The sequence below is a fragment of the Myotis davidii genome, unplaced genomic scaffold (genome assembly GCF_000327345.1).
Source record: "Myotis davidii unplaced genomic scaffold, ASM32734v1 scaffold478, whole genome shotgun sequence".
Taxonomy (NCBI): domain Eukaryota; kingdom Metazoa; phylum Chordata; class Mammalia; order Chiroptera; family Vespertilionidae; genus Myotis; species Myotis davidii.
Window position 1 is genome coordinate 342,326 of NW_006289570.1, and position 25,661 is coordinate 367,986.

A 25,661-nucleotide genomic window follows, 5' to 3' on the forward strand; every position below is an offset into this window, starting at 1 on the left:
GAGGGAGTCAATGGGGGGAAAATCAGGACATATGTAAAAATTTCAACAATAAAGAATTATTTAAAAAAAAGAAACGGGGCATGAGGTGGGGACTTTATTTTATTTTTTGAATATATTTCTTATTGGTTTCAGAGAGGAAGGAAGGGGAAGAGATAGAAGCATCAGTAATGAGAGAGAATCATTGATCGGCTGCCTCCTGCACTCCCCCTACTGGGGATCAAGCCCGCAACGCAGGCATGTGCCTTTGGCCAGAATCGAACCTGGGACCCTTCAGTCCGCAGGCGGATGCTCTATCCACTGAGCCAAACTGGCGAGGGCAGAGGGGGGAAACTTTAAAAGTGGGAGGGGGACAGGGAAGACCCTGGGAGGCAGAGACTCTGATGGGCCAAAGCCTGAGGTGGAGGCAGGACTGGCTACAGAATTGACAAGGCCCACGGCCAGATGTAGGGCCCCTTGTTCAAAAGTTCTTAAGAATCTCGAGATGTGAGAGCAGAGCAAGCAGAGCACTCAGCCAAGTGCACAGGGCGCTGTGGGACTGCACAGGTCAGGGCCATGGAGCTGGCCCTGGAGGGTGGGGAGGGGAGTCTAGGGCGTGAAGAAGAAAAGGAAGCATTTCAGCTCAGAGGGCACAGCGAATGCAAAGGCCCGAATGGAAGTGGCAAGGGTGAGTATTCTGGGACGCGGAGGGCACAGCAGGAAGAAGGCCCCTTTGCAGACCGCTTCAAAAAGAGCGGCCCTCCAGCCCTGGCCCGGTGGCTCAGTTAGTTGGAGCATCTTCCCATGCACCGAAAGGTGGCGGGTTCGATTCCCAGTTAGGGCACATACCTAGGTTGCAGGTTCGATCCCCGGTTGGGGCACAAACAGAAGGCAACCCATTGATGTTCTCTCTCACATCGATGTTTCTCTCTGTCTCTCCCTTCCACTCTCTTAACCTCAATGTAAAAAAATATCCTCGGGTGAGGATTAACAAACACACAAAAAAATTTTAATAAAATAAAATCAATGAGCATATCCTCAGGTAAAGATTACAAAGAAAAGGAAAGGAGCATCCCCCCACGCATTAAGCACATGCATTTTCCGTCCATGGCCTTGCCAGTCTCCCGGTAGTTGGCCTGGCAGGAAGAGAGGAGAGCCAGGTGGGCCACAAGGTGACCTTCGGTGGCGCCCAAGAAAACTGCAGGGGGCAGGGAAGATCCCCAGGCCCTGGAATAAACTCTCCAGGCCTTTGCTTTCTGTCTGAGAAATGGGGAAGGAGTGAGAGCCCCCATTCTCTGTTTCCATTTTGCAGAAACTGGGCCCACAAGGTTCAGAGATTTGCCTGAGGGTGCAGATGATTGAGCAACGGATCAGGAAAAACACACACATAATACTAATGAAGGGAACTTCCTGGAATTAACAGGGACTCTGTCACCACTTCCATTGATGCTCCAGCTGGTGGCAGGCAGGGTGCCAGCCTGCACCTCCGAACTCAATGACCCACATCTGAAAGTGGGCGGAGCATTTGACTGGGGGCCCGGGGAAAGGCGTCACCACCCTGCGTAAGAGAAGACTCCAGCAGCAGCCCTCCATAAGCAGCATATCGGGCAGCACAGTTCTAGAACGTCCCATTCTAGAAAGTTCTGTGGGCCTGCTCAGGTCTAGTTCGAAAGTTGCTTTTTCTAAAAGCTCTTCCCTGACCTGCACACACCTTTCTAAAATACTGCCTCTTAATAACCCCCTCTCCTGTACCCTGTTTCATTCTTGGCGTTGGACACACTTGGAAACTATCTTATAGGCGTGTTTGTTTATTTGTACACTAGAGGCCCAGTGCACAAAATTCGTGCATAGGTAGGGTCCCTAGGCCTGGCCAGCGATCAGGGCCGATGGGGGCCTTCTGGCTGCCGGCCAGGGACTTCCTTCTGGCTGCTGGCCAGAGCCTCCCTTCCCCAGCTGCTGGCTGCCGCCTGGGGCCTTACTTCATTCCGCACTGCCCCCTGGTGGTCAGTGCACATCATATCAAGCAATAGAACTCCTGGTCTCCCAGTCGAACTCCCTCGGGGATACTTTGCACATTCGCCTTTTATATATATAGAGTTCCCATCTTCCAGTTAGGATGGACCTTCTTGTTTCCTGCTGGAGCTCTAGTAATTAAGGTATCTTCCCAACCCTCCTACTTAGATATCACTTAGCACACCCGCCTCCCCCCCCCACACACACACACACTGGACATTCACTTCTGCCCTAATCTCTGTAGTTCATCAATTTCAGTGACTTGGTTTAATTAACTGCTTTCCCTCATTGCTGCTGAAATTGCCACACTGAGGGGACAAACAGGGTTTGGAGGGGAGAGAATGTTTGAGATTACTAGACAGCATGCACTGTGGGATCTTGGGAAAGGTACTTCACCTCTCTGGACCTCAGTTTTGTCATCTGTAAAATGGGGATCCACCGCCAGCCTTGCATCATTGTTATAAGAGATAAATGGGTAGTTTATATAATCTATAGGTAGAAGCAGGGTGGGGAAGCTCTGGGTCAATTCGAGTAGTGGGTAAAGTGGGTGCTAGTGGGCAGAGCACCAGCCCAGGACAGGAGCTGGGGAGGAATCTCCTGCTTATTAAGCACCTACTGTGTACCAAACGCTGTGTGTACTTTATAAACATCATCCCTTTTAATCCCTTCAACATTTTGCAGATGAGGGATGCAGGTGAAGTGCCAAGCCCAAGGTCACACAGTTGGGCAGGGGGGCAGAGCTAGGGTTGAACCAGGTACTCTTTGTACCAGACCCTGAAGCCTTCTCTTCCTTTAACCCTTCCAGAAGCTCCAAATAGTCCCCCCTGACCCCAGCCGGTTTTACTCAGTGGTTAGAGTCGGCCCTCGGACTGAAGGGGCCTGGGTTCGATTCTGGCCAAGGGCACATACCTTGGTGGCAGGCTCCATCCCCAGCTCAGGTCAGGGCGTGTGCAGGAGGCAACCAATCGATGTGTCTCTCTCACATCGACGTTTCTCTCTCTGTGTCTCTTCTCCTTCCTTCCACTCTCTCTAAAAAAAAAATCAATGGAAAAAATATCCTCGGGTGATGATTAACCAAAAAATCAAAATATAAAACAGTCTCCCTGGAGATCTTCCTCACATTTTCTTCTCTCTCAATCTCTTACTTCCAGGAACCAGGGTTAAGGTTAAGCTCCCTGGGAACGTGGGTCCCTATGGAAGAACCCCTCTCCTCGCCCAGGTTTTTCTCATGTTGGCAGAGCAAATACCAGAGCTGCTTAAAAGAACAGCCAGCAAGGGAGCCTACCCCTCACCTCCCCACCCCCCACCCCTCACCCCGGCCTGTGAGGTTCTGGTTGGCGCCTCCTCTTGTCTCTGCTCTCCTATACTTCCCAAGTTTTCTACCGGGATCGACTGCGTTCCTTTTGTAATTTGGGCACGGAGGTGGCAAAGCTTGGTAACAAAACAAAACCCTCCAAAGAGTCACCACCAGACAACATTGGTTCCAGTATTTGGGATCTGAGTTTCTGCTTTTTAGGCATCCCTAGGGGAAGGCCCGCTTCTCGGGTTAGTAGCCTCCTTCTGAATAAATGAACGGACAAACGAACAAATAAAGGAATGTGCCTCTTTAGGAGGCAGGGAAACTGTCCTGCCCTCCAGGCTCCCATCATCCCTTGTGGCGTAAATTCATTTGGCTTAAATTATAACTAGTTACATAGAGAGTCCTCTTCCCCAACTAAGCTGAGATTGTCTAGAAAGCCAGTTTCCTGTTCACACAGTAGGTGTTCAAGAGACGATTTTGAAAGGAGGGGAGGAAGGAAGGAAGCAGAGAAGGGTAACATCTGCTTTTCACATAGCTCCCCTGGAAGCGCTGGCATCCAAGGATGGCTTGACGGAGCAGGGGGCGGGGGTGTGAAGACCACTCCCTAACTCTGCGCTACCCTCCTGGTTACAAGGACAAAAAAGGCACCTTACCTCATAGCGGGGACAAGGGTCTCAGAGTCGCCTGCAGCTCGAAGAGCCTCCAGGGTCAGGGCCCCCAGGCTGGCCCTGCTGCCCTTGCGGGAAGCTTCTCGGCCAGAGCCAGTGCCCGGCTCCTCATCAGAGGAGTTGTCGTCAAAGGAGCCCAGGATGAAGTTGGTCATCAGCTGCCTCTTGATGTGCGCCTGCTTCTGGTCTTCTTTGGAGAGGGTTCTGGCTCGGGCCTGGGGCCTGGCCGGCGAGGACAGGCCATTGGTGTCTGGGGCCTCCAGGCCTTGGGTCCTTGTCCTATTGGCTGGGGAGGCATCCCGGGAGGGAAGGGGGCTTTTTGAGGGATTCCTGTGTCGGGGTGGCCTGGAGGTTCTTTGCCGATCGGCATCTTTGGGACCTTTTTGGGAGGCCGGCTCCGCCTGGTTAGGAGTCTTTGGCAAAGAGCTGCTGTCTCCATTTTTCTGCGGTGGCTCCTCTGAGCTGTTGGACGCTGGGAAGGGCTCCTGGCTTGGGATGAAGCTTGCCTCCGATTTATTCTTGGTGACTGGCTTGGAGTCCGTCATTTTCCCCCAGATTTTTAACCAGGAAAAGGTCAGGCAGGAGAGAATCAGACAACATAGAAAAAGCAGCAGGGTCATTCAGAAAACCTGCAAGGAGAAAAGGAGAGATGCCTTAGTATCTATGGCTTTGAGTTATTTCCCTTTTTAATTTTTTTTCTAAATATTTTTTATTGATTTTAGAGAGAGAGGACAGGAGAAGGGGAGAGAAAGAGAGAAAAATATCAATGTGAGAGAGAAACATCAGTCAGTTGCCTTCTGCACGTACCTGACCAGGGATTGAACCTGCAACCTGGGCATGTGCCCTGACTGGGAATTGAACCAGTGACCTTTCAGTGCACAGGACGACGCTCAACCAACTGAGCCACCAGAGAAACCAGAGCGAGTTATTTCTCTGTTAAAGGAGCTTGTGGGAGGAGAGGCAGTCGGGAATCTATGTGTTCAGCCACGAGAGCCAGAGGAGAGAAGCCAGGGGCAGAGTGGAGAAGGGTCCTCCTTACGGCTCCATCACCTGCTTGGTCTTGAGTGCACTCCTTAGCCCTCTGACCCTGGGTTGTTCACCTCTGATTCAGGTATGCTAACACATGCTCGCCGTGAATCATAAACATGCATGTGAGAGAAAACTAAATGAGATCATGAACTCTAAAAGACTCTGTGATGACATCGTAATAGCCAAGCAGTTGGGACAATCCGAATGTCCACTAACTGATGAATGGATAAACAAAATGTGGTCCATCCGTACAACGGAATATGATGTAGCCATAAAAAAGAATGAAACGCTGGTACATAATAAAACATGCATGCATCTTGAAAACGTGCTAAGAAAAAGAAACACCTCATATCGTATGATTCCATGTAGATGATGTGCCCGCAATAGGCAAATTCATAGAGACAGAAGATTAGTGGTTATCTAGGGATAGTGGGATACGGGTGAGAGCTAAAGGTGTCTGTTTGGAGTGATGAAAGTGTTCTGAAATTCATGACAGTGATGGTTGCACGACTCTGTGACTATACTGAAAAACACTGAATTTTACATGAGTAAATTTTCTGATGTGTGAATTACATTCCAATAAAGCTGTTATCTAAAAAAAGACTTCCCTAGCCCTAGCTGGTTTGGCTCAGTGGCTAGAGCGTTGGCCTGCAGACCAAAGGGTCCCGGGTTCAATTCCGGTCAAGGGCACGTACCTTGGTTGCAGGCCTGGGCCCTGGTCAGGGCGCATGCAGGAGGCAACCAATCGATGTGTTTCTCTCACATCGATATTTCTCTCTGTCTTTCCCTCTCTCTTCCACTCTCTCTAAACATCAATGGAAAAATATCCTCAGGTGAGGATTAAGAAACAACAACAACAGATCACAAAGTTTAAGCATACCAATGAGGTATCTAAAAGAGTGGGGGGGTTTTTCCTTTTTTTAGTTTCAACACAATGTTCTTAAGGGAAAAGTTCTCATGTTTCCCCGGAACTCCATGGCTCACACTCTTCTTGCCCACGTTGGCCAACAGAAGTTGCCAAAATGTTGTGGTCAAGGAAACTTTCTAGGCAATCCATGGGGCCAGGAGGATTCTCTTCTTTTTAAGACCATCACGGTGTTGTTTAAAAGAAAGGGTCAGTCAAGGGTGGTTCAACATCAACAAAACGTAACAAACCACACAAGTAGCACAGAGGGGGGAAAAAACATGTGATCATCTATCTCAATGGACCCGGAAAAGCATTTAAGAAATCCAGCAGCCTCTCCTGATTAAAGCACTCGGAAAACTAGGAATAGAAAGGAACTTCAAGGTCACAACGCACATCTATGAAAAATTAATATCTACTCAATAGTGAAAGACTGCCATGCTTGCCCCCTAAGATCGGGAAGAAGACAAAGGTGACCTCTCTCACCTCCGCTATTCAACTAGGTATATTCCAAAAGAACCGAGAACAGGGACACACAGATACACGTACACACGAGTTCATAGCATTAATTTTCCAACTTTCTGAGGCCCAAGCCTTGCCCTCACCCTGGCACGACCGACACTTGGGACCGGAGAGTTCTTTGTGGAGGGGACTGTCCCATGCATTGTAGGATGTTGAGCCACATCCCAGGCTTCCACCCACTAGAGGACAGTAGCTCACTCCCTTTAGTGGTGATAACCAAAAATGTCTCCAGACGTTGCCGACTATCATTGGGGAACAAAATTGCCCTTGGGTGCCCTAGCTGGTTTGGCTCAGTGGATAGAGCATCAGCCTGTGGACTGAAGGGTCCCGGTTTGATTCCAGTCAAGGGCACATGCCTGGGTTTCCGCCTCAATCCCCAGTAGGGGGCGTGCGAGAGACAGCTGATCAGTGATTCTCATCATTGATGTTTCCCTCTCTCTCTCTCTCTCTCTCTCTCCCCCTTTCTCTCTCCCTCTCTGAAATCAATAAAAATACATTTTTAAAAAATTGCCCTCAGGTGAGAATCAATGGTCTAAACCAGCGTTTCTCAACCTGTGGGTCGCGACCCCTTTGGGGGTCAAACGACCCTTTCACAGGGGTCGCCTAAATATATCCTGCATATCAGATATTTACATTATGATTCATAATAGTAGCAACATTACAGTTATGAAGTAGCAACGAAAATAATTTTATGGTTGGGGGTCACCACAACATGAGGAACTGTATTAAGGGGTCGCGGCATTAGCAAGGTTGAGAACCACTGCTCTAAACTCTTCTGCCTACTCCCTCCCTCCCGCTTCTGGGCCCTGAGGTGCGGTGGGAGCTTCTGGGAACAGAGTCTATCTCTTACTCATTTCTTGCACATAGTAGGTCCTCAAGGAAAGCTTAAGAAATGTCAGAGTCCTGAAATGGCAGGCTTACAGTTGTCCTCAGGACAAATTTTGAAATTAGCAATTGGCAGATGGCATCACCAAAAACGCTGCCAAGGCTATTCTGGCTTCCCCAGAAGCTCCAACAGGTTGCAGTCCTACCCACTTCCTCCCTAGGCCGGAGGGCATGGGGGGAGGGGTAGAAGGCCCACACCCCCTCTCACACCCTCTTCACAACTCCCCAGCCCACCCCCACCAGGCTCTTTGCTCAGCCGGCCTGGGACTGCCACGCTCACCAGCGAGTACAGACCTCCATCCTGGTAACTCTGATGCACAGTATGAAATGGCCAGTCACTGGGCTCCCCTGGCCAATTTCGGAAGTCCCTTGGGGATAGGAACCGTTTGTCACTCATTTCTGGGTCCTTGTGCCCGGCTTGGTGCTTGGTGCCCAGTCGTTGCTCAAAACGTGTGTATCGAATGAATGACAAACCCATGCACACACACTGAGCACCAACGGACGGCCTGAGGTGAGCTGGAATTTGGATTTTAGGGCTCTGTTTCTGGGACTGTGTCATGAATGCCCCGGGAATGAGCTGGGGGTCTCTGTGGAGGTTCTGAAGTTGAGAGCCAAGCGAGACACCGGATCCCAATGTGGCCGAGTTTAGGCACATTTAGAATGTGCATGTCTGAAATTGTGAGCTCTAAGAAACAGTGAAAATAGTGCATGAAGTTGAAATGCTGAGCAAACCAGAGAAGCATCTAGGCAAACATGTGCTACAAAGGCTTGGGACTTAGGAATCCTGAGAATACATTCTTTTTTAAAAATATATTTGTATTGCTTTCAGAGAGGAAGGGAGAGGGAGAGATAGAAACATCAGTGATGAGAGAGAATCATCCATCGGCTGCCTCCTGCACACCCCCTACTGGGGATGGAGCCTACAACCCGGGCATGTGTCCTAACCGAGAATCGAACTGTGACCCCCTGGTTCATCGGCCGACCCTCAACCACTGAGCCACACCAGCTGGGCTTGAAAATACATTCTTTGCGTGGATTCCCACTGGCAAACCAATCAAACCATGCAAGTTTTGCATTAGGCAAGCTCTTCGGGAACTTGCTCCGGGAATCCTGGCTGGCACTGTGTGTGGATGAATAGGTGGTGGGTGCAAAGAGAGAGAGTGAGTGGGTGGGCAGGTGGGCAAGATGCAGAGACACATGCGCAGTGGGGATGGAGGGGTGGGGGTGAAGCTGCCAAGCTTACATTGGCGCCCTCTCTTACTCTGCAAATCCTTGAAGGCCTGCTGTTATTCTGATAGGAGCCAGTACAGCGAACACCCCAAAACCTGCCTTGTGAGAGCTACCTGCACGAAAAACCCCCGGGTCCCTCCATTTTCTTTGTAGATTAATGACAGGACCCCAAGGCCATCACATGAGTAAGCGCCTGGGGCCAAATGGGGGAACTGTTTGAGAAAGCTCTCAAAGAAACTCTGAGTCTCAAGTTTCCTCATCTGTAAAATGGGGATGCCAATTCTTGCCCCATTTTCCCGCCTCACAACTGCTCTTCCAATAACACATACACATAGATTCAGCACTCACACATACAGAAACCATCACGAACACAGAGTGCCTTCAAGCTCCCAGTCCTCAAAACAACTTGATGGGCATTGTTATTGCTGCTGCCACTACTTTAGTCCCATTTCACTGCTGGTAAACTGAGGCACAGGGAAGCTCGGCACCTTGACTTCACTCAAATCCAAGCCCAGCACCCACACCTTTCCCCCTGGCCCACCCCCAAGCTGGATTTAAATTAATCCCATAAAGTGGAGGGTGTTACTATGAGCACACGGATACGATCGTAAAACCAGACACCTGTCTGTTACATAGAAGGGACCGCACAGCGACCGGCACTGTCCTGTAGGAGCACTGTGCCTGCAGTTTGACTCCATGGGCAAGAGAGGTGCCCCGTGCGACTCTGTGGGCCACGCCATGGCGCGCTGTGGCCCTGCGCTGAGATAACCCAGCGGCCCCAAAGACCCAGCACCGGCCAACGCTATTTTTATTTATTGCAAACCCAACTCAAAGCAACAGCTGCCGGGTGCCAGAGCAATCATGGCCCTGGCTACGCGAATGCAGGCCACGGCGCGGCTCCAAGCAGTGCTGGCCAGCTGCCAGCCCAGAGCTGGAGAGAGAGGGGGTCATGAGCTAGGTTTCCTGCTCCCCCTCCCATTCCCCCCGCCCCAACCCACACCCATCCCTGGCAAGGTCTTTGAGGGAGAAGGGGAGGGTGTCAGTGGGCAGCCGGCACTCCCAGCTCCCACTCGGACTTTTCCTCCCACCAAGATGACCTCCCGAGGGCTTGCTGCCTGCCACTTACCATGACTGTGGACACAGCCACCAGCTGCACCCCGTCTGGGTCTGACAGGCGCCCGCTCTGACTAAGGGAGCCCAGCCCGTGCAGTGTCACCTTTCAGCGGGAGGCCGGTGGCGTGCATCAGGCCATGGGGGAGGAGTTTGGCCGGCCGGTGCCCCAGCACCGGTAAGCTTTCTCCCAAGTCAGCTGTGCCGCACATGTTCCTGTTTGTCACCCGCCAATAGAAGCCATTTGCGAAGGTTCCTGCTCAGCCCTCACCTGGCCTCCGGCTCAGGTCCTTAAGAGGCTGTCTGCGCTCTCGGGGCTCGCCGGCCCACAGGGCCACCTCCCTCTGGCTTGCCTCATTCCTGTACTTAGGCCTACTTCTCAGCTCACGCAATCACCCCCCTTGCCCAACTCTGTGTCTGTCGCTAAAGTAAAACACTCCCAGGGTCACGAGTGCCCGGTGTAGACAGGGAAACCAGATTGAGGCAGCCTTCTGTTCCCCCGTGGGCATCGGTCAGGCACCTGACTGTGGGGCAGGGGGCGGGGGGTGGGGACGTCTCAGCAGACCCTGGGTTTGGCCAAGTTGGGCATGACGGACAGAGAAGCGAAAGCGTCAGGAGGAAGAGTGGGTGGTTAGGGACCCTCCGGGTGGCAGGTGATGGCGGAAGGCCTGTGAATTCACAGGTAATTAAGGTGATAGGAACAAACAAAGTTGACTGGCAGCTGCTACCTTCACCTGTACGATGGCCTAAGGGGCCAGGGGTGTCACAGGTCAGTATTTCCCAAAAAGACGCCTTCTCCAACCTACAGCCTGAAAGGGGGAACCCTTGGCCAGCCTGGTGTACCTGTTCTATAGGTGAACAGAGGCCAGAGGTCACACATGAAATGAGGGACACAGCCACACCCAGCACCAAGGTCCCAGCTTCGGGCCGGGGCTCCTTCTATACCGAGGCGCCAATCACAGCAAATCCCACTGTCCTTGGAAACCGACCTGCGTTCACATGGAGGCTCTGCCTCCCACAGGCAGGGCGCGCCTGGGGCAAGTTCAATACCCTCTCCAAGCCTCAGGTGACTCATCCGCAAAGTCAGATAAGGGCACAGCTTGCAAGATGAGGCTGTCGAGGTTGAGGCAATCACCTACGCAGGGCACTGAGTCCCGCTCATCTTAGCCACTGCCATGAGCTCGCCCACCTCACAGGATCGCTGGATCAACCAAGACGCAATTAGTCGCTGAACACAACCTTCCCCTTCTTGTGCGTCAAAAGGAGAGAGCGAGGCAGGCGATCAGGAGTGCGGTGTCTGCTGTGGGGGCCTCCTCTATTCATGGACTTATAGCCTGGTCAGCATGGTTCTCTAGATTTGGGGTTCTTCTCCTGGGAAAGGGTGTGCGGGAGACAGGAGAGTTCCGCCCAGATAAAGAAAATGCCTTTCAAATCAACATCTAGCCACTGGAACACCGGAATCAGGAAAAGTCACATCTGGAAGGCAGTTCAGAGAGAACTCCTTTCAGAGGTGGAGATGGGTGAGAGAGAGAGCAAAGGGGACATCCGCCGTGGGGCTTTGAAGGCTGAACAGGAGTTTACCAGGTCACTAACGGGGCAGGACATCTCAAGCAGAATTTGCTCTGGCACCTTGCTAGATGATAAGTTAAAAATTCTACTGGCTAAATATGGGGACTCTACCAAAGATACTAAACTGGGAGCAGCAATTAGCAAACTGGTTCTATTGTGAGTGTTAATCATTTGTTTTAATACTTCTGCGTCTGAAGAAAATATGCGACAACCTTCAGGTGACAGTGTACCTTGTGTCATCCAAGAACCTCACCGACACCTGCCTGCGCGTGTGACCAAGGGTGCACGTGCAAAGGTCACACGTCCTTACCCCAGAGGACAAACGCTTGGGGAGAGCAACAGAATTGCAACCCTCACCTCTAAGAACAGACTCCGCTCTCTGTGACTCCCTCACTACAAACACTAAGGAAAGCGCCTCATAATAAATAACAACAACGCCTTCCATCAGAGCGAGCATCTTGCATCCAGAATCTCGGTGACCCCTCACAGCAGCCCTACGAGGGAGGTATTAGTCTCCTCTCTTTCACGTTATTATTGCTATCCTAGTTCACAAATCAGGCATCAGAAAACCCAAGGCCCAGAGAGGGGGAGTGACCTGCTCCAAGTCACACAGCCCGGAGGGACATGAAAGCCAAACCCGTTCTGCTTGACTCCAGAGCCAGGATTTGTAATAGGTGGACGTGAGTGGGCTGTTGATCCCATGGATTAACTGGCTATCCTCTTAACTGGGTGGAATCAGAAACCCAGAAATAAGACCCAGGGAGAGGCAGCAGTTCTCAAACTTAGCACATGTCCGAGCATCTGGGTCTCCGGAGAATCCCGGCAAATGCTATTTGCATAAGCAAACAATCCTGAGCTTTTGTGCCAAATCCAAATCCACTTGCCCTTGGAGCCCAGCAGGTGTGCAGCTGCAGGGGCCACCGATGTGACAACAACTTTGGGGGGGAAAACACAATGAAGAGAAGTCTGTGAATTTCGGGAAAAGGCTCAGATGACCAAGGCCCACGGTTCTCCAGGAGTGTTGGCCTAGAAAGGTGAGCCTGGCACACTGTAGGTGCTCAATTAATGCCTGAAGAGCCAAATCACATGTTTTTTAAAAACTGATTTTAGAGAGAAAGGAAGAGAGAGAGAGAAACATCGATTTGTTGTTCTATTATGTATGCATTCGTTGTTTGATTCTTGTACGTGCCCTGACCTGACCAGGGACCCAACCCACAACCTTGGTGTATCAGGACAACACTCTAAGCCAGCAGTCACCAACCGGTGGTCCACGGCCCACTGATGGTCCGTGAGGTCTGAAAGGTTGGTGACCGCTGCTCTTGAGCAACCAGGACAGGTCCCAAACTGAACTTTTGATGGAGGTTGACTGGCCAGCCCAGGCAAAACTGGCCCAAATGGTTCCGGCCCAGCCCTGCTTTAGAGAAATGTAAGAGGAGTGGGTCTGTCTCTAAGGCTAATCGGGCTCACCTATTCCTCTAACATCTCATGAGAGTGGTCCCTGCAGAAACTGCCCATGTGGACTGTCCCACGCGCCTCAGGTCCTGGGCCCCGCCCCCTTCGCAGATGGAATTCCATCCTCCTCCCCTTCTATTCCTTCTGTGCCGGACCCTGCCTCCAACCATTCACTCATTCAGCGCTTGGTCATTCCCAAGCACCTGCCAGGCGTGGCGCCGGCTGCTGGAGACACGGAGCGGACAGCGGCCCTGCCCGTGTGGGTTTAATCTCACCGCGTAAGATCACAGAGGCACGTGAGGGCACGGCGGGGAGAACCGTCAGAAAGGAGAAGCCTGCCCAGCTGGCGTGGCTCAGTGGCTGAGCATCAACCTATGAACCAGGAGGTCATGGTTCGATTCCCGGTCAGGGCAAAGCCCGGGTTGCAAGCTCCATCCCCAGTGTGGGGCGTGTAGGAGGCGGCCAATCAATGATTCTCTCTCGTCGTGGATGTTTCTGTCTCTCTCCCCCTCTCTGAAATCAACAAAAAATAAAAAGGAGAAGTCTGGGCCATGCATGGGACCGGGGCCCAGCCTTGGTCTGTGAGGTCAGGGAGGTGATCTCACAGCAGGAGGCTTCTGTGGGGGGGGCGGGAGCGTGATGCAGCCAGGAGCCGGGCAGGGCAGGAAGGTGGAGGAAATGGTGGGAGCAGATGGAGCAGGGATCGGCACAGGCAGCCCCATGTTTCCCAAACTGCGTGTCCCCCAGCCCCTTCCCCGCCTTGCACGGGTCATCATGCCAAACAGGAGGGCCCCTCAGATCCACTTTGTTGGGAGAGTGGCTATAGGAGACCACAGCCTTCGAACAGAGCGGGGAGAGCCCGCTAAGGGGGCATTTCCAACAACACATTGTTCTGGTGACTCCTGGAGCCTGCGACCCACTTATTTTTATTTTTATTTTTGTTAATCCTCACCGGAGGGTATTTTTCCATTGACTTTTTAGAGAGAGTGGGAGGGAGGGGGAGAGACACAGAGAGAGAAACACATCAACTGGTTGCCTCCCGCACACGCCCCAACCGGGGCCAGGGATTGAGCCTGCGACCGAGGTACGTGCCCTTGACCGGAAGCGAACCTGGACCCTTCAGTCCAAGGGCCGACGCTCTATCCACTGAGCCAAACCAGCTAGGGCTCATGACCCATTTCCAAATAGAAAGAAGAGCGTGTTGGGGGTTGTCCTTTAATGTCACTCCTAACCATGATTTAATCTGATTGGAAAAGGGGGGGGTGGTTCAGTGAGTCCAATCAGAGTAGCACAAAACCCCGGTATCCGGAGTGTGGCTATGTCTGGGACCCAGCACAGGTAAGGGAGCTCAGGGGCGCTGTGCCCAGAGAGGTCAAGAGCAGCACTTCTGGCGTGAGGCTAATCCGGGTGGGTGGAGACTCTGCTGTTTGTCACCTGATGGGCCTGGGCCTGTCACGGAAATTCTCTGCACTTTGATTTCCTGGTCTGGGGAGTAGAGTAAGTAATACCCACCCCTCACCCCCCAGGACCGTCCTAGTGTGTAAACGCCTGGCATGTGCCAACTTCTCAATACTCGAGACCTCAGGTTTCCTGCTGTACCCGCCTGGCCTGCCCAGTACAAGGAGTTCTGAATCCCCAGGACAAAGGGGCAGGGCCCTTTGTGCCATGGGGATGAGTTAGTTCCCTGGTATCACACAGGGCTCTATTAGAATGGCATCTGACATGCGCATGAAGCCTGCAGATAAGATGCGAGGTTTCTGGCCGTGCTTCCGCGGTTCTCTAGGCATAGGTGCACTCTCCTCCGAAGGTCGGGATCCCCAAGTGAAAATTCAGAAGAAGCATGAGAACAAGGAACCCCAGCGTTTCGACAGGGATATAAGATTGTCTGAGAAGTTTCATCTCAGGTGACAATGTTTATTTTGCCATAAAGATGGAGTGCCTTGTGTAATGGAAGACGTTCCTACCTCAGACCTAAAGGTGATCAAACTGGGAGGGAGTCTATCTGGGCAGGAGCAAAAAAAAAACGCCTTTGCATAAACACAAAATGCCTTCCCCTGAGCGTTTCAAATAGAGGGCCTGTCTGCCCCTCACACTACCTTGCCTGAGAATTGGCTGGATCTTTCCCTTTAAAAATTGGAGAAGCCAGAAAAGACATCACATCTTGTAAAGGCCTCGCAAGACACTGTTAGAAGGAAAACTTTTCTTTCTTTCCTTTTCAAAATATTTTTGTTGATTTCAGAGAGGCAGGCCGAAGGAGAGAGAGATAGAAACATCAATGATGAGAAAGAATCGTTGACCGGGAATTGAACCGTGACCTCCTGGTTCATAGGTCAATACTCAAGCACTGAGCCATGCCGGCCCGGCAGAAGGAAAACATTTCTCAAACAACATTTAGACCTTAGAGTTTTTAAATGGAAAGACCCGCTTCCTGGGGAGTCCCCTCAGTCCCGGATAAGTCTGGGTGCTGGATCACCCTACCTGTGGGGAAGCCCGTTTATGTTAAAATAATCATGATCAGTGTGAAAGACAGAGTTGCGTTCCAGATGAATGCAAAGAATCAGAGTCCTGCGGGGAAACAAGGTCTGGGAAGCTTTAACACAGCAGCTCCCTCAGGAGGAGGACGGTGCCAGGAGACACCCCGTTTTCCTCTGTACTGTTTCAGTCTTTCACTTTTTATACTACGAGTTTTAAAAATGAAAGAAAACCATGTCTTTCCAGCAATGCAGAAACACTATCAATGCTTTACTCGTAAGAGCCTGTTTTTTTAAAAAAACAAACAAACAAACAAGTTGGAGAAACAGAATCCCTATCCTTACGACCGAAGTTTGGGGCGACAAAAATAAATAAATGAATAAATCTCAGAACAGCCTTCTGCTGGTAGGTAAACCTAAACCCTAAAGCATTCCGGCGCGTGGAACTAACGAGTAAGCACCGGATTCCCAGCAACGTGACCATTTATAGACGCAAAGGAAGACCCGTCTCCTTCATCCGTTACATTCAGAGCCCTTCGGCTCAGCCTCCCGCACACAGAACAGGGCTGCTGCCCCGGGAGAGCCCACGTGCGCACCACTGCGCAGGGGCCGCTGTCCCTGTGCACTGACGGCCCGGCCACTTGGTCGCTGGCGTGAAGTCCCTGACCCCAGGGAGGGGCGCACTCACTTACCCCTTCTCTCCCGGCCTTTTCTTTCCCCATGTCCTCCCAACTGTGTGCTCAGGCTCCCGTTCTCCAGGGTTGTTTGCGGAGGGCCCGGGCCGAAGCCGGCTGGGCTCGCTGCTCCCTGCCGTGACTGTAAATGTCACTTTTAGATTAACCGGCCCTTGCCAGTTTAAAAATATCCTGGGTGCACTTAACCTTCAAGGCACCGAAGAGCAGTAACAACCCAGGCGCAGGGGGGCAGGATCCCTCGGCAGAGCGGCAGAGCGTTAGCGTGGCGGTTTCCACCTCTCAATCAACTTGCTTGACTTCAAAATTCGTAGGCGCCTAAGCCACCGGGGCTCTAAAGTCCAAGCTGTCGTAAGCAATACAAAGCCATGCGGGCCCTCCTCTGACAGGCTGTGCACAGGCTGTTGGACATTTGAGAAGTGGCTTCTGGATCAAGCCCGGTGAATGGGCTCAGGGGATGGCTATCGAAAGATCACCTGCCTTCTCTGGGGAGGGGGGAGTTACGGGAGGGGGGGGCGAGGGAGAGATTTGGGTTAAACCTTCTCCATGCAAATGCCACTTAAGGTAACAGTTTCCCATTCCCAGGGACTTGGGGAAAGAAAAACAAACCCCAAAGAGCTCCATTCCCACCGGGGGTCGGCTGGCCCTGGCTGGGGCTGGGAGAAACCCAGCATCCCCGGCAGTTACAGAATGTCCTGCCATGCGGGGTGGCCAGCGGCATGTGGGACAAAGGTCATCTCCAGGTCCAAACTGGAGCTGCGGCAGGAAAGGGGAGACTGCACAAAAGGGCATTGTATTCTGTAAACCAGGAGGCAAGTGGGAAAAACGGCCGTAAGAGCGGAGCTTATGCAAAACAGTTTACCTGGTGGCTGGGCCAGGTGCAGTCAGGAGCAGCTAGTTCACTTGTGGGCTTGTTTTCCAAGAAGTGGACTTCTTGGGATTGTCTCCACGGACTGATAAGTAAGACGAGCACGGCCTGCAGCCTCCCGGGTCCTCTTGAAACCTCGGGGTCATCCGCTGTCACCTGGAATAGTGCCACCTCCGTTTTATAGGCGTTGAGGATAAAGCACTAGGGGTGGAGGGCTTAGCCCAGGGCCCACGTCCCCGAGTTCTTGGTCATCGGCCGCCCCTGTGACTGCGGTTAGGTTATTTATCAAGGCTACTCCACTCTCGAGTGGCTCAGGCGAGCCTTTCAAAGAGGCACCTCTCCAACCACAGACACGTCCTCCTGGGTTTCCTGGGAACACCATCTGCGAGCAAGGGGAACACTTTAGACTCCACTTAAATTCCCGGGGACAGCAAATAATGATGGTCTGGGCAGAGTGTCAACAGCGACAAGCCGATCGGGCTGTGAAATCGGTTGCCGTGGGTTTGAATCCGAGCCCTGCTACCTGTGGCTCTGGGCAGCGGGCCCAGCCAGTGTCCTCCTCCAACTACTTCGTCACACGGGAGAGAAAATGAAATGAAACAATAGTCAGAGAGCGGCTGGCATAGTGGCTTGCTCACAGCAGGCACTTCATAAAATCGAATTGAACTCCTTGCTTTCAGAAAGACTAGAAAGCCCTAGCCGGTTTGATGGAGTATAGAGTATAGAGTAAAAAGTACCCGTGGATAGAGTATCAGCCTGCGGACTGAGGGGTCCCGGATTAGATTCCAGTCAAGGGCACGTACCTTGGTTGCAGGCTCGATCCCCCACCCTGGTCAGGGGGCTTGCAGGAGGCAACCAATTGGTGTGTCTCTCTCACACTGAAGTTTCTCTCTCTCTGTGTCTCTCCCCCTCCCTTCCACTATCTCTAAAAATCAATGGAAAAAAATATCCTCAACAACAAAAAAAATCAATAAAGGGAAAAAAGATTAGAAACACTTCCCACTCTCACTACACACACACACACACACACACACACGCACACAAACACACGCACGAAGAATTCTTTCTGGTGGCTCAGCTCTCCCTTGACACTCTCTTTAAGGCGCAGGTGTTTTCTGGAAGACAGTGCAAAGCTTGGAACCAAAGTTCTTCACCCACTTTCCCCGTCAAACATAAGAACATTAATAGAAAAATGTATTTCTTCAAAAACACAGATTCAGAAAGTCTTGCATATCATTTTCCAAAAATAAAATTTAAAAAAATCACCTGGCCTCATGGAAAGACGTTGCCAGCCCTGCTGCAAACCGGCCCCTTTATCAACAGGCTGTGTCTCCTGCTCCTCCCGGGGCCAGGGAAATCAGAATTTCTGGGAGTGGGCCCGGCATTAATATTCTTTAAAGCTCCCCCAGGTGATTCTGTGGTGAAGGTTGAGGAACACTGTTTGTTTGAAGCCTCCAGACCCTCCCCCCTCCATCACCCCAAACACAAGGACACAGGAAACACACAACTGAGTAGCCAAGAACGCCAAGTATTGATCACCTGGTCTGCCCCACTCTCCAAACTCTGCATTTCCAAACACGCTTCAAAAATGTCACCTGAGCCCTGACCAGTTTGGCTCAGTGGATAGAGCATTGGCCTGCGGACTCAAGGGTCCCAGGTTCAATTCTGGTAAAGGGCATGTACCTTGGTTGCGGGCACATACCCAGTTGGGAGTGTGCAGGAGGCAGCTGATCGATGTTTCTCTCTCATTGATGTTTCTAACTCTCTATCCCTCTCCCTTCCTCTCTGTAAAAAATCAATAAAATATATTTTTAAATAAAATGTCACCTGAGAGAATCAACAGGTGACTTTAGGCTGTGAGACGCAGATTAAAAGTGTCAGGACCTGCCCAGCCGGCGTGGCTCAGTGGTTGAGACTCGATCTATGAACCAGGAGGTCACGGCTCGATTCCCGGTCAGGGCACATGCCCGGGTTTCAGGCTCGATCCCCAGTGTGGGGTGCGCAGGAGGCAGACAGCCAATCGATGATTCTCTCACATCATTGATGTTTCTCCCTCTTTCTCCCTCTCCCTTCCTCTCTGAAATCAATAAAAACATATATTTTTTAAAGTGTCAGGACCCTAAATAGGAAAAGAGGCCTCTCCAGCAGGTTTGTTCCAGTCTTTTCTCAGCTGGAGTCACCACCAGTCAACACCCCAGGACCCTCCAAGGCAGCCCAGAGCCTATACCTCGTATACATCTCCAAGGTTTGACATGGGATAAAAAGCCACTGACACACACAGACACACCAAAAGTTCACTTTTCCGATCCAAAACCCTTTCTAAGACTTTTTAATGCCAGGAGCAAACCGCAGCAGGAAAGTGAATTTCAAAAGGGAAAAAAATGTATGATCTTAGCCCTGGCCGGCTTGGCTCAGTGGATAGGGCGTCGGCCTATAGACTGGGCTCGATCCCCAGTTGAGGGTGTGCAGGAGACAGCTGATCAGTGATTCTCATCATTGATGTTTCTATCTCTCTCCCTCCCTCTCCGAAATCAATAAAAATATTTTTTTAAATGTATGATCTTCTTTAATAATGGACACGTATTAACAACACGCTGAAGCCTATGAATAAAACAATTCACACGCCCCTACCTTGCCCCACTGGACTCCAATCACAGATAAGTGACTTTGATGTGGTTTTATAACTTGGGGTTCCCAGGACGTTATGCATAACTGACTTCCTTGTGTTTCCAAAAGCCCTCCGCAGATCCTCTGCTCCTTGCCTGAGAGGGGGAGGCAGGAATCGTTGTTGGGCAGGTTCTCCCGTGTGAGCCACACAGAACCGCCCCGACAGCGGGAAGACACAGCAGTTGGGTCTGCCCTTGCTGGCGTCTGAGTAGGACCCCCTAGAACAGGGGGCTGCAAACTATGGCCCGTGCCGTCTGTTTTCCTGTAGCTCCGGAACTAAGAGTGGTTTTCACATTTGTAAAATGCTTGAAAAAAATAAAAAAGATTTCATGACACATGCAAATCCTATCAAACCCCAATTTCGGTGTCCATAAACATTTATTGGGACATGGCCACACCTGTTTGCTTACAGTTTGCACGTGGCGGCTTTCTCTATAGCAGAGTAGGTTGGAGATAGGATGGCCATAAAGCTTAAATATTTACTATCTGACCCTTTACAGAAAAAGCACGCAGGCCTCTGACCGAAAAGGCCAAGATTGCCTTTCATTGTGGCATACCCCCTGCTATAATTGCAACAAATCTGAAAACACGTGAAAAAAACTTCACCACCACTCGGCCAAAAGTTCATCACAATCAGCCTTGTGCGTAAAAGATCAGTGATTAAATTTGTATTTTTTTTTGGGGGGGGGGGAGTAATAGACCACTAAGAGGCTGCTCTGTATTCTGTTTAAAGCATTACTATACTTCGAAGATTCACTATATTTTTTTAAAAAAGTAGTTTGCTTTTTGAATCCTTTATGGTAACTCCGAGCGGGCTTCCTGCTTCCTCCCTTCTCACAGCGCTGCAGAAATATTTCCCCCTCATTTCTCCCTAGGCTAGGGGGACCCATTGTAATGCTGAGAGGACTCCGGGTCACCAGAGGGCAGATGAAGAATGCATCTTTGTTCTGGGTCTTCCTTCGGTGAGGGCCTGCTTGCTGATGGCGGAAAGTGGGATCGCAAGCCCTTCTCTTCAAACATAAGAAAACTAAGACGTGGTGGGAAAGAGAAAGTCTCCAGCGAAAGCTTACCAACTCCCTGCTTTCCTAAGAAGTGTCCATGCTGGTCTAGGTGCCCTCGCTGGATACATCCTTTCCAAAGCTCTTAAATACTACATCCTTTCCAAAGCTCTTAAATACAGGGAACCTGTGACCAAGCCCCCCTGACCCGTTACTGCCTCTGTCATCTGACACCAGGGATGTCCACCCAGACTCTCATCGGTTTTCTTGTTTGTTAATCCTCACCCGAGGAAATTTTTCCATTGATTTTTAGAGAGGAAAAGGCAGAGAGAAACATCCATGTGAGAAACATCCATGTGAGAGAAGCACATGGATTGGCTGCCTCTGGCACCCACCCCCAGCAGGGCCCCGGCGGGGGAGGAGCCTGCCACCAAGGTGGTGCCCTTGACCGGAATCAACCCCTTTGGTCCACAGGCCCCCGCTCTATCCCCTGAACCGAACCGGCCGGGGCCAGCCTCTCATCTTGATGGGCCACCCGCCTCTCCAGCTCTGCGGGCAGGTCAGTGGGCTATGGCCGTGTTTCCCCAGCGTTCTGGCCTCACACCTCAACGTCAGATTTCCTGGAAAGTTTGCAAACACTAGCGGAGGGACGCCGGGGAAGCTCCCCGCGCTGTTTCCCAAGGTTTGGCAGGACACAGCCCCGACAGGCATGCCAAGATCTCCGCAGAAATGTTTTCCAGCTGAAATGGCCCCTTGAGGGGTCCCAGCGGACCCTGACCACACCCAGCCTCCCCACAGCGCTGGAGTAGGGCCCGACTGGACTCGGAGACCCCTGGCCACAGTCCTGCCGTCACCCCTCCCTGGAACCCCGCCCAACGCTTACCAAAGCCCGGCAGACGGGTGGGCGGCTCCATCAGGGCGGACAGAGGGGGGAGGGGCAGGGGCGGAGGAAGGAGAGAGGGCGGCATGGAGGCGGCCCTTCCTGTCCACCGCAGTTGCCATGGCAACCACAGTCCAAGGGCAGCCCAAGGGCGTCCGCGGATGGCTGGGCCCAGGAGCTGACTGGTGAGGGGTAAGCAGCATTAAGCGCGCGGCACAAAGTGAAACTTCAGCAACCTTTTATTACCAAACTCTAAGCAGGTTTAACTTTGAGCCCAGCTAACAGCATCTCTAACAGGACCTTGGATGGAGGCTCAGCCCTAATAAAGATGGTCTCTTAAACAAAGGAGTAAAAAAAAAATACAAAACATCCACATAGAAATCGAACTGTGACGACCTGGTTCATAGGTCGACCCTCGACCCCTGAGCCACATCGGCCGGGCATTTAACGGGCATTTAAGTATTTTTTAAAAGAGCGAAATTCTCCAGTGTTGCAGAAAATGGTATCCCAACGTGATTTCAGTCCAGAAAAAACAGCATTTGGCACTATGCTGCCTTTTCTCCCAGTTCACACGGGAGAAAACCATTTCCCTTCTTAAAAAAACACAAAACCAAACCAAACCCCTTTCTCCTTCCTGTTCAACTTCCACTGCTTATTCCTAGAAACACCTAGAGAACAATATAAACTAGGCCCGGCCCACTTCTCCTGGCCTCTGCCAGTCCGAAGGCTCACAGCAGGAAGTGTCCCTTAGGAATTCTCTCCTCTGCTTCAATCAGGAAACTGACCCCTAATTTCTGGGAACTGGCAAAAATAAAAAAAAATAAAAACCCCATTTCCTTCCAGGAGGGGCCTGAGGGCTCTGTAAAGGATCAAAGGGCAGTGGCCTGGCCCATGTGCAAAGGGGGCCTTTCTATATAAAAACACCCGACACCTTATAACCTAACGTTTAGCCTACAGGTAAAAGCGAGCAGCAGCTAACTGAGATACTAAAAAGGTGCTTATCTCCCCATCTTCAACCATAAAGGAAACAGAGGGGAGGAGAGTCTAGAGAATTTGACCTCCTCTCCTTTCCCAAAACTTTGACGCGTCTTCTAAGCCAAAGCCAAGGTCCTGAGACAGACCCGTGGCCACCGGGTACAGTCTCTGCTGGGTAACGCTGCCACTCCTGGGCAGCCTGGCACAGGGCCCCTTTACGGAAACGTTCTCCCTGGTGTGCATCGTGCTTAAGGATCACTAGGGAAGTTATTTTCTCAATTCGACTTCGTCACTGGCAAATACTTCAACAGCAGCTTCTAGAAACTGCCCGGAGGACCCCTCCCTCATCCCCCGTTCCCTCCCCCAGTTCAGGGTCACAGATCCTTCCAGTTGATGGGCTCCTTGCCAGACTTTCGCAGCAGCTCGTTGGTTTTAGAGAAATGTCTGCACCCAAAGAATCCTCTGTAGACTGACAATGGGGAGGGATGGGCGGTCTGCAGCACGTGGTGGCGCTTCTGAAAAAGAGAAAAGAATGACCAAGAGTTGGCACGGCTGGGCCTTTATGGCTGTTGCACTTGAAGACAATGTGCCACACCCTTTGCGCTCTCTAAATCCCCCCACTTTGCTAAGTGTATTTATTTGCCCTCAGCGTTCATATTAGGACTTCAATGCACTCGTTCTTTTGTGGAGCAACTGCCTTTGCTAGGCTCTGAGGTTGCGAGGACCAGTCTGTGAATTGGGAATATCAACAGTGTCTAGCTTCTAGTTACTGCAAAAGAATGAATGATCATGTGCAGAGAATATTATGAGAAGTAATTGAGGTCAAGTGCTTCTTAGCACCCTGCCTGGCACCCTAGAAATGTGAGCTGTGCTGAGCTTTGAAGGATGACTTAGCCTCTGGGGAAGAGACCTCTCCACTCAGGACAAAGGATCCAGGGCGTTCAAAGGCAAGCGGGGAAGTGGGGCACAGGGAGCAAACCTGAGAGGTGCCTCCGAGCGGCCTGGAGCTGAGAGTGAAGAAAGCTGTGGCTGAGACCAGGGCCACGCCCAAGGCCCCAGCTTATCAGCCTAAGTCAAGGCCTTCAGGGAGAAGGCATCTGAATGCTCCAGGCAAGACCAGAGGGGCCTAAACCAAGGCAAAGGTATTGGGGGGGGGGGGCACGGATGGGTTTGAGAGGTAAGAGAGAACTTAGGCTCTGAATAACAGACTGGATAGGGGGTTGGGGGAGGGAGAGGAAGAGAGGTAAGGAGGTGTTATGAATGATATCTGATTTGATTTCTGGCTGGACAACTGGGTAGATCAGCAATTTTCAACCTTTCTCATCTAAGGGCAAACATTAAGTACCAAAATACGTATTTTCTGATCTGACAAAATAAAATAAAAGGTACAATTTTGATTCATTCACACCAGACGGCTATTTTTGTGTTGGCTGTTGTCATTTTTTTAATTTGACCACCTAAGAAAAAAAGGTCAGTGCCCCCTGACTAAATAGTCAGGTATTGCCATGTCTTAAAAATGCTTGCGACACACGGGTTGAACATTGCTGACTTACTGTATTATCTGTTAAATGAATGGTAGCTGGGACCTGTGTACCTTTCTGAGTATATGGCAGGTTTATGCCTGTATTAGTAACTATTGAATCATAGGTTGGCCAGACACTTTCCTCCTACATCACTGATCATTACTGTCATTTGTCTAAACTTTGTCCAATTTTCAACCCTAATTGCCAGCCTTCGGGGAAAATAAGCTTCATTTTATGGCGTGGATTTTCCAGGACCACACTGCGAGGATTTCTCGAGTCTCGCTGGTTTAAGCTGCTAAAAACCACATACCCTATCGATGGCACTGCCCTTCTTCTGAGCGTAAGAGCCCCAGAGCAAGAAAACGAGGCCACTCGAGTTCTGATTTAGCCAGGACACAACCGCATCGGTGAATTGCTCCCAGCCTCTCTCCTTGTGAGAATTGGCCTGATGCGCCCGGACCGTGAGGACAGCGTTGAGCAGGAGAACACCTACGAACATACACCAGAGAAAGAGGTGAAAGGCAGGCTGCCACGGGTCACCCAAGGTCAGGGCTAACTAACTGCGTGCGGAAAGCGTTCTCAGGATGGGATCCAGAGAGGACGGCTGAAAGTCGGTCATAGAGAAAGCATTTCAACAGAATGCTGGGCACTTCTTAGTGCTACCAGAGGGCATTGAACTTGCACCTCTGCGCTTTCAACACCTTTCCAAGTTTGCAACAGTAATAGGCACAAATAAAGGGTGTCCCAAAATTCACGCAAGATTTTAATTTTGCATGAGCATTAACAACAACAACAAAAAATAAAAGCCTCATTTTACTTGGTTTATTGAATCAGATTCTAATATCTGTTGTCCTTTGATTTCAATCCCTTCAATTTGATAAGCATTACCAAGTACCAATTATGGCCCAGGAGCAGGGACATTGAAGACCAATGAAGACCACGGCTTTGCGTATGTGCAAGCAAAGCCGTGGAGGCCATTTACCCGATGTGCTATTCCATACATAACCCTATACTGTATACTTTATGAATCAATAAAAATTTTGCAATTTTTAATTATACACCTGTGTTTTCTATCAAAATTACTTCTTGCGTGAATTTTGGGACATCCATACCATCGGTCATCAGAAAGAACTGTTTTAAAACAATATCGTAAATGATATTAAATAACCCCAGAAAATAACAAAAGGAGGCCAAAGTGTTTTACTGGGGGAGGGGAGGAATCTAATGGCAAGAAACCAAAGGGCAAATACTCTTTCCTTATCCTGGTTATAATCTATTTGTTAAAAAAAAAAAGCCCTGGTTGGTGTGGCTCAGTTGGTTGGGCATCGTCCCGTGCACTGAAAGGTTGCCAGTTCCGGCCTATGCCTAGGTTGCAGGCTTGATCCACGATAGGAGGCATGCAGGAGGCAGCTGACTGTTGCTGCACTCTCACATCAATGTTTCTCCCTCTCCCTTCCTCTCTCTCAAAATCAATAAAAAATCTGAGAAAAGGAAAAATTTAGTTAAAAAATAAATAAACAAAACCCCATAGGTATTAAATACATACAACACCACCTATGTTGAAATGACAAAAGAGAGGACAAAATAATAATAAAGGGAAACACAGTTTTAAAATTATGATTAAAACATGAAAGAAGGGGAAAAAAACATGAAAGAAAACATTGGCTGCAGGGTAAAACAGATTCATTTTCTGAAATATGTAAGTTTAGTCATTTTAGCCATGCATAACAGCGGTTGGTTTACCTTGCTTGGCCCACCCAGATAAATCTCCATGGCCAGGATGAACAAAACCATCTATGTCCGTAGACAGCTCTTTATAAATGTTTTCCAAACTGAAAGCAAGCCGGAAGAAAAAAGACAATCTTAAGTACAATGCAGAAAGTTCAGCAACCTCCAACAGACGTGTCAATTACAGCGCGTAAAGCCAGC

General features: G+C 50.6%; 2 protein-coding genes across 2 annotated transcripts in view; both read right to left on the bottom strand.

Annotated features, from left to right (window-relative positions):
* ACACB (acetyl-CoA carboxylase beta) overlaps nt 1-21,329 on the bottom strand; it is a 118,191-nt gene extending 96,862 nt beyond the window's left edge. The window contains 3 exon segments of the mRNA XM_006762111.2: nt 3,943-4,586; nt 16,684-16,845; nt 21,238-21,329. Of these exon segments, the coding sequence (XP_006762174.1) occupies nt 3,943-4,577 (635 nt within the window). The 5' untranslated portion in view covers nt 4,578-4,586; nt 16,684-16,845; nt 21,238-21,329.
* Nucleotides 21,330-22,583: 1,254 nt separating this feature from the next.
* The window catches only part of UNG (uracil DNA glycosylase), an 8,671-nt gene continuing 5,593 nt past the window's right edge, over nt 22,584-25,661 (bottom strand). The window contains exons 6-8 of the mRNA XM_006762022.2: nt 25,476-25,564; nt 24,043-24,221; nt 22,584-22,724 (exon numbers count right to left, since the gene is read on the bottom strand). Of these exons, the coding sequence (XP_006762085.1) occupies nt 22,584-22,724; nt 24,043-24,221; nt 25,476-25,564 (409 nt within the window). The remainder of the gene's footprint in view (nt 22,725-24,042; nt 24,222-25,475; nt 25,565-25,661) is intronic.